This window comes from Empidonax traillii, unplaced genomic scaffold (genome assembly GCF_003031625.1).
Source record: "Empidonax traillii isolate 1590-97213 ecotype Southwest subspecies unplaced genomic scaffold, ASM303162v1 scaffold1093:size318273, whole genome shotgun sequence".
In the NCBI taxonomy this organism is placed as follows: domain Eukaryota; kingdom Metazoa; phylum Chordata; class Aves; order Passeriformes; family Tyrannidae; genus Empidonax; species Empidonax traillii.
The window spans coordinates 20,653-33,154 of record NW_020956286.1 but is presented as its reverse complement, the minus strand read 5'-3'; the positions used below and the strand labels follow the sequence as shown (position 1 = coordinate 33,154).

The window sequence follows — 12,502 nt, the reverse complement described above, 5'->3', positions numbered from 1 at the left end:
ATAACTAACAAAACAGATCTCACCACGTCCCTTAGAACAGCAGGATCGGCAGTCACAGCCAGCACTCTCCAAACCTCCACGTGGTAGGACGGTGGACTCTGCAGGCCTCAGCCTTAGATAAGCGAGACCAACGCAGGGACCCACTGTTCCCAAACCTCGCCGGAAGAGAAGAGAGCGAGGTCTCTAATCACCGACTTATTTATACTCTGGTTTACGTAAAAATTGTATGGAATACAATTGGCTATACTTGGCTACTTCCTTGGTTCCAAACTGGTCACCAGGAAGGCCTAGACTAAAACTATCACAACAGACCAAGTGCCCTCAACCGCTCCTCATATGGCTTCCCCTCAAGGCCCTTCACCATCTTTGTTGCCCTCCTTTGAATGTTATCTAATAGCTTAATATCTTTCTTATATATTGTGGTGACCATAACCTCACACAATATTCAAGGTGAGGCTGCACCAGCACAGAGTAAAGCAGGACAATCACCTCCCTTGTCCAGCTGGCAGTGCTGTGCCTGATGCCCCCCAGGACATGGTTGTCCCTCCTGACTGACAGGACACACTGCTGACTCATTCCACTTGCCATCAACCAAGACCCCCAGGTCCCTTTCTGAGGCACTGTTTTCCAGCATCTCATTCCCCAGTCTGTATGTACATCCAGGGTTGCCTCATCCCAGGTGCAGAATCCGGCACATTCCCTTGTTGAACTTCATATGGTTGGTGATTGTCCAGTCCTCTAATTTGTCGAGATCTCTCTGCAGGGCCTCTCTGCCTTCGAGGGAGTCAACAACTCCTACAAGTTTTGTATCTTCTACAAACTTGCTTAATATCCCCTCCAGTTCTGCATCTACGTCATTTATGAAGATGTTGAAGAGCATAGGGCCCAAGATGGAGCCCTACAAAACCCCACTAGTGACAGGTCACCAGTCTGATGTTACCGCATTCACCATTACCTTCTGTGCCTGACCCGTGAGCCAATTGCTCACCCACTGCATGATGTGTTTATCTAGTTGTGGGCTGGATATTATACTATACTAGTAGTTTTTTAGCTTTTACACTGTGTAGTAAATAATCCGTATTAAGATCTTTTGTCTGTTTACTCTGTTCATTTGTCTGTTCATCATAATAATTAATTTTTTAATAAAGATACCTGATTTGCCATCATTAAAACCTGCAGGACAAAGTGATTTAATCACACCTCTATAATTTCTTAAATTTAAACCGATGACATAATCTGAGGCTTAAATTGGACCTAGCCACACCTAGACTCCTCTGTGAGAAGGAGTTTAGAAAGCAAGAGAGTTTTTTCTGCACCTCATGACTCAATGGCAGGGCTTCTTTAATAACCTTTGTCTAAACCTTCCACTCCCCATGTAAGACACATTTCTACATTACTTCATTGTACTTTTTTAAGAGCAAGCTTTCTTCTTCTGGTTTTGACTGGATTGTATACAGTCCACCTTCTGACTAGAGTCGGTATGATCAGACTACTTATACCCAGGGCAGATTTACATTTGGGCTCTAATTTAACCAACCTTTGATTACAGATATCATAACTTTTGGTTCACTGGTGAGAAGTGTTTGTAATTAAAAGTTTTTTTCTGTTTAATTCATGATTTGCCTGCATTTGTAATAGCTCAGAACATATTACAGTCTTGTAACAGAGACTTGCTTCTGTTTTGCTGCCTTTGTTAATTAATCATGTAGAGGCTCAATGTATTTGAAAAAAGAATTGAAAGTTTTAAACAATTTTAAAATGAACTTTTAATATCCTGTTTGATAATAATGGATGCATGCATTTGAAATGTATCATGAGAAATTTAATTTCTGACATAAATACAGCTTAAAAAAATGCATCTCCATGATGTTCCTGCCATGGGCCAGAATTCAGGAGCTCCAACTGCTAGCTGCTCTCAGATGTTGAGGCTTCCTTGATGCCTCCCACATGCTATGATTTGAAATGTTTGACAAATGTAGCTGAAACATTAGGGAAACTGAGAGGGAAATAAGGAAACTTTGGTCCCTACAACAATACTTAGTATGATAACTGTAAAAAAGAAAGGGTGTAGTTTGTTTTTGTTTTTGTTTTTTTAATGAAGTGTTATGCTAATTTGGTCTGGGATATAGAGTTAATTTTCTTCATAGTAGCCAGTATGGAGTAAGTTTTGGATTTTTGCTGGAAACAGTCTTGATAATACAGAGATAATTTAGTTACTGCTGAGCAGTGCTTACACAGAGTCAAGGCTTTTTCTACTTCTCACCCCATCCCATGAGCAAGTAACCTGGGGGTGCTCAAAGTTGGGAGGGGACACATCCAGGACAGCTGATCCCAAGTGGCCAAAGGGATATTCCATACCATATGACATCATGTTCAGCATATAAGGCTGGGGGAAGAAGAAGAAAGAATGGGGGGACATTTGGAATGATGGCATTTGTCTTCCCAAGTAATTGTTACATGTGATGGACCCTTGCTTTCCTGGAGATGGCTGAACACCTGCCTGCCTATGGGAAGTGGTGAATTAATTCCTTGTTTTGCTTTGCTTGCATGCACAGCTTTTGTTTTATTTATTAAATTGTCTTTATTTCAACCCACTTTTTTTTTTTAATTTTACTCTTCTGATTCTCTCTCCCATTCCACCAGAGGGGGAGTAAGGGAGAGGCTGTGTGGGGCTTAGTTGCCAGTTGCGGTTAAACCATGATATTCTTTATTTTGGTCTTAGGGAAAATGGTGTGGGGAGATATGTTTTATTTGTTTGCTTGTTTAATCCAAATAACTTTGCTTAAACATTTATGCTGTTGACACATATTAATGATCTTAAGGTATGTAACTATGTTTTCTTCCTTAGACTGATCTTAGAAACTATGAAATGCATAATACTGCTCAGCACTGCAATACTTGAATCTCAGCAGGTAAATGTCAGTTGTAGCTTTTGTTGCAGTTTCGCAGATCTGCCAACATCAATAGGAGCAGGGGTGCAATTTGAAAGTAACAGGAATGTGCAAGTCATTTAAACCTAAGAATGTGGCCCAAAGGATGTGTTTTATACTGATGTTAAAATTATTGAAATTATTACTTGAAGTGAATATGTAAGAAGTTCTGCTTCTTGAGCTGCCCTTTACTGCTTTTGTGAATTGAATTTCCATCTATCAATATTTAATGGAGACAAGGATATAGGAAATACTTTTTTTCTTTCAACAAGCAGGTGAGATGGAACAGAAATTGAAGGACATTGAAAGGAAAAGACTGTTAGTTAAATTTACTTTGTTTTATATTTGAATATACAGTTCCTATTTTAAAGTGCTTCTTGTAGCAATATTAATTTACATCTGAAGCAACTACAAAACTCTCAATACAGTTATAAAAATTCTGAAAAGCATATGAAGTACTGTAAAAATGAGTTGTTGTGCTTGAATGAGACTGACACGTTAGAATAAGAGATACAAGAAGCAGAGAACTGGGCAGAAGATCTATCTTTAAGGGCAATTGTTCCACAGTCTTTTCTGTGAGTCTGGAGAAATCGTGTTTAATTTTATACGGTGTATGTAATCAATATACTAAACTTGATATAGATTAATATGTGTCATGAAAGTACACTTTAAGAATTTGAAAATGTAACCTTTCTGGAAGTTTTTATCTCTAGAGACTCAGAATGTGACCATGCAACTCTTTGAAGTGAAATTTAATTCCTGATACACAACAAATCTTCAAACAGGTTGTGAAGTAAGATAACACGCAAGTACCCCCAAAATGCCAGGCAGTGGAAGGATTTCAGGAAAATTTATTTCAAAGTCAAGAACACTAGACTTAATGAAGAAAATCACAATTGTGCTTCTAACACCAGGCCTGAGAAAGACATGCCCCTCTGTTCTTCCTCGGGCTGGGCTTTATCGTTTCTAACTCCCCCTAGCTCTCCCACGAAAGGAGTCCTGCAACATGTCTGTGAAGGTTTATGTCTCCTCATACCAGAGAGAGAGCATGAAAGCCTCTCTGGACTGCAGGAGGAGAAAACATCTAAACTATCTGAGAAAGGTGTTTCTTCTTAGGCAGGAAATCTTTCTTAAGCAAAACAAGCTCTAATCTCCTTGCCATAAATCTTCTGGAAAGGGTATTTTATCCTTACACAGGTAGCGTAGCTGATAAAACTATTAGAAGACCTACTTCATAGCTGTTCTGTCCCTGGAAGTGTTCAAGACCAGGTTGGATGGGGCCTTGAGCAATCTGAACTAGTGAGTGGCATCTCTGCCCATGGCAGGGAGGTTGGAACTAGATGATCTTTAATGGTCCCTTCCATCCCAAACCATTCTATGATTCTATGGTTCTTAAACCAAAGATCTATAATTTCTAACCTCGCTTCTGGGAGGGAGAAGTACCCCAGCACAGCTCTTCCTCTGCACACCAGCAATCCCTGAGGAGGATGCTGCAGAGCTCAGACAGGATCCATGATCCCACTCTGCTCCTGTAGAAAGCTCAAACTGGAAAAAAAAAGTTAGTGTTTCATTTTTGCCTTTTTTTTTTTTTTAATTAAAGCATTATGTATAATTTTAACCACCAAAAAGTTTATACTCTTAATTTTAACTATCACTTTGGCATGTGCTATATGGTGATTAGTTAAGCAAAGCATCCAGGAGTAGATGCAACTTGTAGCTGCTGTCCCACATGGCAAAAAATCCTAGAGAAACTGGTGAAGTGGAAGAGGTGACTTCATCTTGTTAACTATGCAGCTAAGCAGTATTTTAAATGTATTTTTACATTGACAGTTGCCTTCATGTTTAAAGAAAATTGACTACATCATAGTATGTAATTGTATTGGGTTTGTGTGGCAAGGTTTTGGTCACAGGGTGGCTACAGGGGTGGCTTTTGTAAGAAGATGCCAGAAGCTTCCCCCAGTTCTGACAGCCAGTGCAGGTCAGTTCCAATATGGACCCGCAGCGGGTAACACACTCAACTGTGGAGACCTGGGAAGGGGTCTCTCTTCTGCTGTTAGCATGTCAGAAAAACAACCCTCTGATCCAGGGGACTGCTCAGTGAATGGTTCTCATAATGGATCGCTGACAGACTGGTTGGGCACAAGTGTCTTGGCTTTCCGGGGGCACTGACAGACAAATCAAACACAAGGGGTTTGAGAAAAATCTCCTCTTATCACGTGACAACCTCCCCCTAGGTCTGAGATCATTGAAGGATGTCAAGCCCTAAAACTTAACAAGGCAATTCTACTGACACTAATTTATCTTTCTAACACCCAATCAACAACAGTGGTAGCACCTCTGTGAGAATATATTTAAGAAGGGGAAAAACTGTTGCACAACAGCAGCCAGAAGAAAGGAATGAGAATATGTGAAGCAACTTTGCAGACACCAAGGTCTGTGAAGAAGGAGGTGGTGCTTTAGACACTGGAGCAGAGATTCCCCTGCAGCCCACAGTGAAGACCACGGTGAGGCAGGCTGTCCCCCTGCAGCCCATGGGGGTCCACAGAGGAGCAGATATCCACCTGCAGCCCGTGGAGGACCCCATGCTGGAGTAGTTGCATGCGCCTGAAGGAAGCTATGACCCTGTGGAGAGGATCCCATGCTGGAGCAGATCTTCTGGCAAGACTTGGGATCCTGTGGGGGACCCACGTTGGAGTAGTCTGTTCTCGAAGGTCTGCACCCCGTGGGAAGGACCCACGTGGTTAAGTTTGTGGAAGACTGTCTCCCATGGGTGGGACTCCATGTTGGACTAGAGGAATGTTGAATACATTTAGTGCAGGTAGCTCGGTGTGCAGCTGCTCTGCAAGCTGCAGATTGAGCTCTGGGTGGCAGGAGCCCGAGGCAAGAGGTCGTGAACTGGCGCCGACCCTTTTGCTCAGCCAGGTGACCGGACGCTGAGAGACACAGCAGGAGCGGAGGACTCAGCAGGAAGACCTCAGACTTTTGCGCGCTTAGACTGTGAGAGTATAAAAGCCCAGGGATTCGGTTGTACGGGGTCCCTCCTCGGAGGCAGCTGCTCGAGCTTTTTCTGTGTTATTGCTGTAAGGATCCAGATGTCTGAGACTCTGCTATGGGAAACCTGGGCTCTAGCCGGTAAGGAAGCCTGGTCTGACTACGTGTGAGTGGGGTGTGTAGGGAGTCAAGTGGGGCATCCGTCACCTCACTGGAGCCGCCCGCTGAGAAGGGGCTTCAGTCCCAGCACTTAGAGTCTCTGGTGGTGGGGGTGTGACTGCCAGAGTGGCTCCGGAATGGTCAGACAGGGAGAGCATAAGGAAGGAGCGGCAGAGATAACGTGATGAACCGATCGCAAGCCTTGTTCCCTCTCCCCCTGCACCGCTCAGGGAGGAGGTAGAGAATTCGGGAGTGAAGTTGAGCCCAGGAAGAAGGGAGGGGTGTGAGGAAGGTGTTCTAAGATTTGGTTTTATTTCTCATTACCCCACTCTGATTTGATTGTCAGTTAATTATATTAATTTCCCTAAGTGGAGTCTCTTTTGCCTGTGACGGCAATTGCTGTGATCTCCCTGTCCTTATCTCGATCCACGAGCCTTTCGTCGTCTTTTTCTCCCCCTTGTTCTGCTGACGAGGGGGAGGGATAAAGCAGCTTGGCGGGCACCTGATGTCTAGCCAAGGTCAACGCACCACAGTAATATGTTAATAAAAACATTGGCACTCTTTATAAGTGAGTGTCAGCTTTTAAAAGGTGGATCTGCTGTGTTTTGACTGAATTCAAGTAAAACTTAGAGCTACTTGAAGCGATTTTTAAAAATAAAAAAAATTAATAAAAAATTGATGTGTTGCCCCTTTATTTTGTTTTATTTGTATTTTGGCACTGCCTCAAACAGCCCCTTCTCCGGGCCCCGCTCATAGTGGGCGTGGCCTGGTGCTGCTCCTCAGGCCCTGGGACGTGGCGTCACCATGGGCAGTAAGATGGTGGCCGCCACTAGAGCCGTACAGGTAGCGGTGCTCGGCCTGCGGACCGGGAGGTGGTTGGGGCGGCTGGGGCCGGGAGCATGGTGCCTGGAGCGGGTGGTAGGCCTCGCTTCGTGGCCGCCGGAGTCTGAGGTGGCCGAGGCCAGAGGCACCGCTGGAGAGGCCGTTGTCCTTGGCGCGGGGGAAAAAGCATGCGGCGGGGCCGGCCCGGTGGCACTGGTCATTTGATTCCGGTGCCTGGTTATTCTGGTACCCAAGGATGTTATTGGGCAGTCTGCAGGCTGCTCCTTTAGGGTCGCTCTTCAAGAGGCGAGGGCGCTAACCAATATCTCCTTTCTAAGCCATCCTTCTTCCCTTCAAGGTGAAGGTGAAACATGGAGTCTTTTTGAAAAGACATTTCAAAAATAAGCACAGTGGCTTTGAATACCAGACTAAAATTTATAGGGTTTTTTTCTTAATGGAACTAGTCAATCCCAGCCAGCCAGCTGAACAAATACATACAGGCAGAGCACTGCTAGCAATTTCATGTGCTAAAACTTTATCATTCCATTTTTGCTGCTGTGGTAACTATTTCTGCATACACACTGATTGCTGTGAGAAAAGGAAGAGAATGCTTTTTCCTGTTCTGAACACTAGGGTGGGGGAGTGCCTTTAAAGGTGAAATTTCCCCTTGGGTAAAAATAGAATTTAAGTAATAATTTTATCAGATTGCTGGTGCACAAAGCAGCAGTAAAGAAGTGGTTGTTTAATATGTTGTATATGTTCCATTTTATATTGTAAAGTTAATGTTTGTCTAGAAATATATTTTATTCTCTCTGTTTCTCCTACTACATTGTCTTGTTCTAGGTAGTCAAGCCACATACTCCATTAATAAAGTTCCCAGACAGAAAAAGTAGTCCCAGACCTAAAAGTAAGTATTTAATCTATAGATACAACTTATGTCATATTTCTTTGCATAAACTGTTTTATATAAGAACCAGCACACAATTTTTCTGCTTCGATGATGCAACTCAACTGATTTTGAGCAGGGTTTCTGAATCATAGTTGTTTTAGTTTGAAGGCCTTCTTTTTCAGACTCTATACAACTGTGGAAATATACATAATATTGTGGGAATATACATAAGACATGCATGTCTTTATTTTTTTGATCAAGGCAGATTCACAAGGATTTCTAGTGTTTTCCTATTTATGTAAAAGATCACATTTTTAAAAATACTAATATTTGCCTAAAGTGATAGTGTCCAAGTGAATTTGAAACAGCCTTAGATATTTGGTGATATTTGCAAAAAATGATGTTGCGTTTTCCTCATCCTTTCTTTTCCTAATTGGAGTGTGTGATGTCTATGGTATTTAAAACCCTGATTTATGGCTAAGAGCCATTCCACTGTACATTTTAAGAAGTGTTTCTTTGTGCTAATAATGAATGCTGAGAAAAAATTAACTTCATTACAATCTTTGACATTAATTTTTACACCTACAGCTATGTTTATATTTATAGGAACCTCAATACTGTTATGTTTAGAACATCAAAGTTAATGAGCTGTATTTTGTTTTAATATTCCTTTTGAGTGAATACAGCATTTGAAAATAATGTAGTAGATGTTTTAAAAAGCTCTGTTGTTATTCTTATTTGTTTAGAATTATACCATACCATATATTTGCCACAGTATTATATTTAGGATTTAGCTTTCAGTTTAGTTTATCCATTAACATTGCAAAGTATCTACAGTGCCACTTCTGACTTACCTGTGAATTCTTCAGGAACTATTTTCTGCCATAACTTTCAGTCAGAATTTAGTATCTTGTGCCCAGTTCAGCCAACTGCCTTTCATGCCAGTAAATTACTTTCTTAAAGGCTTAAAATCATGTTAATTAGCTCATGCTTATCTTTGCATCACAAGATTTTTGTGGCTATATATTTTAAGTACGTTAGGCCTTTCTGCCTTAATCAGTTTTTGTTGCCTCACTAGTAAATTGCAATCTACTTCACTTGGCTTGAATGCTATAGCAATAACTGTTTCACTATACCAGACTGTTGCTTCTACATAGCTAAACAGAGCTCTGCAGATCAAGACTATACTTTTAGGGATGTGAGTGCTTGAAAGGCCAGCCAAATTCTATTATCATATTACTACTGCAACATGATGGTCTCAAACAGGGAAGGGAAAACTGTAGTAGGGACTGTATCTGAGTTTAAGCAACAGCAGTATTAGATCAGGTCTTGACTTGGGGTTTTTGATTGGCTAATGCTTCTATTTCAAATACACTTCAGACTTTTAAAAATACAATAAAAGAAAATCTTAGGCAAATCTCTAAACATTTATGTGGTATATAAAACAAATTTGGAGAAACTTTATTTTTCATATATAAGATGTGTTACTTCTTAAAGCAAAAATACTTTGTAGTCATTACTAACCAAAACTATTATCATCTGTGTGTTTTTTTTCTTCTGTTTTCATCTTCTGTTCCCTTTGCCTTCTTATTTAAATTTTAAAATTTCAGCTTAATGGCATGCACCCTGTTCAGGTTGTGCTCCTTCTGGTGGGTTCTCTTCCTCCTTGCTCTGTTTGGGACCCTCCTTTGTTGATGCCATTTTGTAATATTAAAAATGGGTACAGCATTGTATTGCATGTTGTGGTATGTCACAGTTGTGAGCTTTATCTTTCTGTAAGCCTCTACCTCTTTTTCACTTGTTTGTCTTTACAGTTGCAGTTAACAAAAATCATAATCTTAGTGGATGTTAGTTATTTATCTTAGTTATCTTTTTACGTAACCCCCTCCATGCACACATTTGATACTTTATGCTGCTTCTGCAAGTCCAGCTTCCAGTGAAAAAGCCTTTGTTAGGATCTATGCTGATTTATCTTCTGTTTCCACATCAGTATGTCTGCCACTCAAATATGCTTTCTTTTACTTTCAGGATTTTTTTACTGTGTTTTTGGTATATTTAACAACAATAAAAACAGCTTGTGAGAAGTAGAGTATCTTTTAATTCTTTTAAGTATTTGTTATAATGAAGAACATTGTCAATAACTGGTAACTTTTATTGGCTGCTGACTTATTAATTTCACAGTCTAGTTATATTTCTGTAATGGTTTTGCAATCTGGATTTCAGTACTGGAATCTCTACAAACAAGTATGCCATCTCTTGATGCTTCAAAAGCACAGGAGTCTATAGGAGGCAGATCACCAGCACTTCAAAATATTTCACCTGTTCATAGAGTACAAGGTATACCAGACACTTCTGAATTAACAAGAACCTTACTTCAGAAATACAGACGGAAACTAATGTCAGATGAAGAGATTGAATACATTCAGGTAAGTTTCATTTGTTGGGATGCATTGCCTGTATTTACCTAGCATTTCTCTTATTTCTACACCTTCTTCCAAATTTAAAATATAGTATTACATTGTAATTTTTGGCAAGTGTATACTTGGAGTTTTCACTGCTTTGATGCACAGTACCTAAACTACAAAATTTTAATACACAAGATACCCAACTCTCACTAATTACTGAAGCAAAACAAGGCTTTAGAAGGGTTAATCGAAGCATCTTACTGCAAAAACCCACTGTTCTCTCCCCCCCTTGCTTTCTCTACCTTGCTTAAAAGAGATTTTGTTCTGTACAAATTCTGCAGACCTAAAAACCCACAGGTACATTGCACAAAGAGCCCAGAGGTAATAAATTATAGTCAAATAGGCTAAGGTAGACATTTGAATGGGTAAAATAGGCCTGAAGCCAAAGCTTTTTCCAAGCTCCAATGGATAGAACACGAAACAATGAAAAGTACAGAAGGTCTCCAGGGTCACCCGACGATGAGGAGTAAATTCAAGACCCTATGATGAAGTAAAGACAGGATGTACCACCATAATATTCCTCAAAATAGAGACCACGCCTCAAACTCCACCCTGACATATTGTAATCTAATGATGCAATAATATGAATATGTATGTGAATATGTTGTAATCGTAATTAGAAACTGTATAAATTGCTTGTTTTTACTCAACCATTTCGGAGCTCTTTTTGCCCAGCCTGAGCTGGAGAGTTGCCCGATGTCGCTTAATAAATACCTGTTGTCTAAAGGCATAAAACTCTGTCTCTAAGCAGTTTTTACCTGCCTTTTGGGGCATCATTACTAGCTTGCAGTATCACTGATTAGAGAGATACAGACTTAAAACAGACATGCAGACATTTTGTGATAGTTGTAGCCTATATTAATCACAGTCACTACCTGTTTTGTAACAGCTGTTTAATGTGTAATTTGAATATGCTGGACAGGAGCACAAGTCTGTTCTTAGACCAGCAAAGGCTGTTACCAGGTGACTGAAGTCCAAAATATTCCTCAAGCTGTTTTTTATAAGTTATGTATTAGTAAGTTAACTCTTGTATTTCTAGTAGTGGAAACACTTTATTAAACTTGATATCAATATTTTCTTCAATATTTGCAAATACAGCATTGTATATAAAAGGCAAGAAAAACCTGCTTTTGTACTGTAAAAATTTTCAGTTGTAAACAGTGATGCTTAAAAAAGGAGAATGCACAAAATATGAAGAACTGGAGAGATGGGTGTGAGTTTGAAATGAAAAGACATATAACTGTTAAATTATGGTCACACTGAAGGTGTCCTTAAATTAATAGAGAAAATCAGTTTTCTTGCATGTATATCAGTAGGGTATTATAATTAGAAATAAAATTATTTATTTTCCATAGTAATACACTCAACCTCTAGCATAAATTTTCTAATGGTAAGTTGTAAAATAATTTTGTTGGCAAAATAATGAATTGAATACCTTTCTGATTTCTCATAAAGATTGTAATGGCTGACCTTGGCTTTGTTTTTACTTTGGAATTTGGGCAGTGAAAATAATTCTAAAACTTCTCTTTACTACTGCTGTGTTTATCAGACCTTTCTAAAGTGAGTAAGAGTCATGTTTCTTCAGAGTGGGAGAATTGGAAGCAGCTATAATTATAGGTTGCAGGTGTTGATCTTTTTGTATTCTCCCCTGAACAGAATGGAGTTGTTATGGGTAGATGCTGATACTTTGACACTCCATGCATGTTCCTATACAAATTAAAAATCAATGTCTAAATCAAAAATTAAAACTAAAACTCTGTTTGTTAATCTAGAACAGTGAAAAAGATTTGATCTCCATTTCCCATTCTTTTAGTGAAAAATATTTAACTATATGCTTTTATTTTACAGCGTGGAGGTCCAGAATAAATATGGAAGATTATAAGCCACTGTTGAAGAATGAAATATTATAGTCACAATAAAGGCATTTCCTTAATACTATGATTATATACTAATAGCTTTAATAAAAACCCATATGAAGGGTGAGAAGGTTGACATGATACACTATATATTAGAGATTGAGAAAGCCATCAACAAAAAATTTAAGTAGCATTTGATGTCCACACCATTAAAGCATTTTTCTGATTAGCTATTTGCAAACTTGCCTATAGAAATTAGTTGTTTTCTATTTAAAAAGATTCAGATGTCTCATTAGGATTGATCTTTATGGGCAGAAAGGGGACGCTGAAGTATTCTCAGTTAGTTATTATTAAGACTGGGGGTTTTTTTGTAGTTATACAACTATATAT

General features: G+C 39.6%; 1 protein-coding gene across 1 annotated transcript; it reads left to right on the top strand.

Moving 5' to 3' along the window:
- Positions 1 to 6,883: 6,883 nt before the first annotated feature.
- On the top strand, positions 6,884 to 12,194 carry LOC114068573 (28S ribosomal protein S36, mitochondrial-like). Its single transcript, XM_027904800.1, has 4 exons — positions 6,884 to 6,923; positions 7,746 to 7,809; positions 10,015 to 10,217; positions 12,105 to 12,194. Exons 1-4 carry the CDS (start codon positions 6,885 to 6,887, stop codon positions 12,120 to 12,122), a joined length of 324 nt encoding a protein of 107 aa, XP_027760601.1. The 5' UTR covers position 6,884; the 3' UTR covers positions 12,123 to 12,194.
- The last annotated feature ends 308 nt before the right edge of the window (positions 12,195 to 12,502 follow it).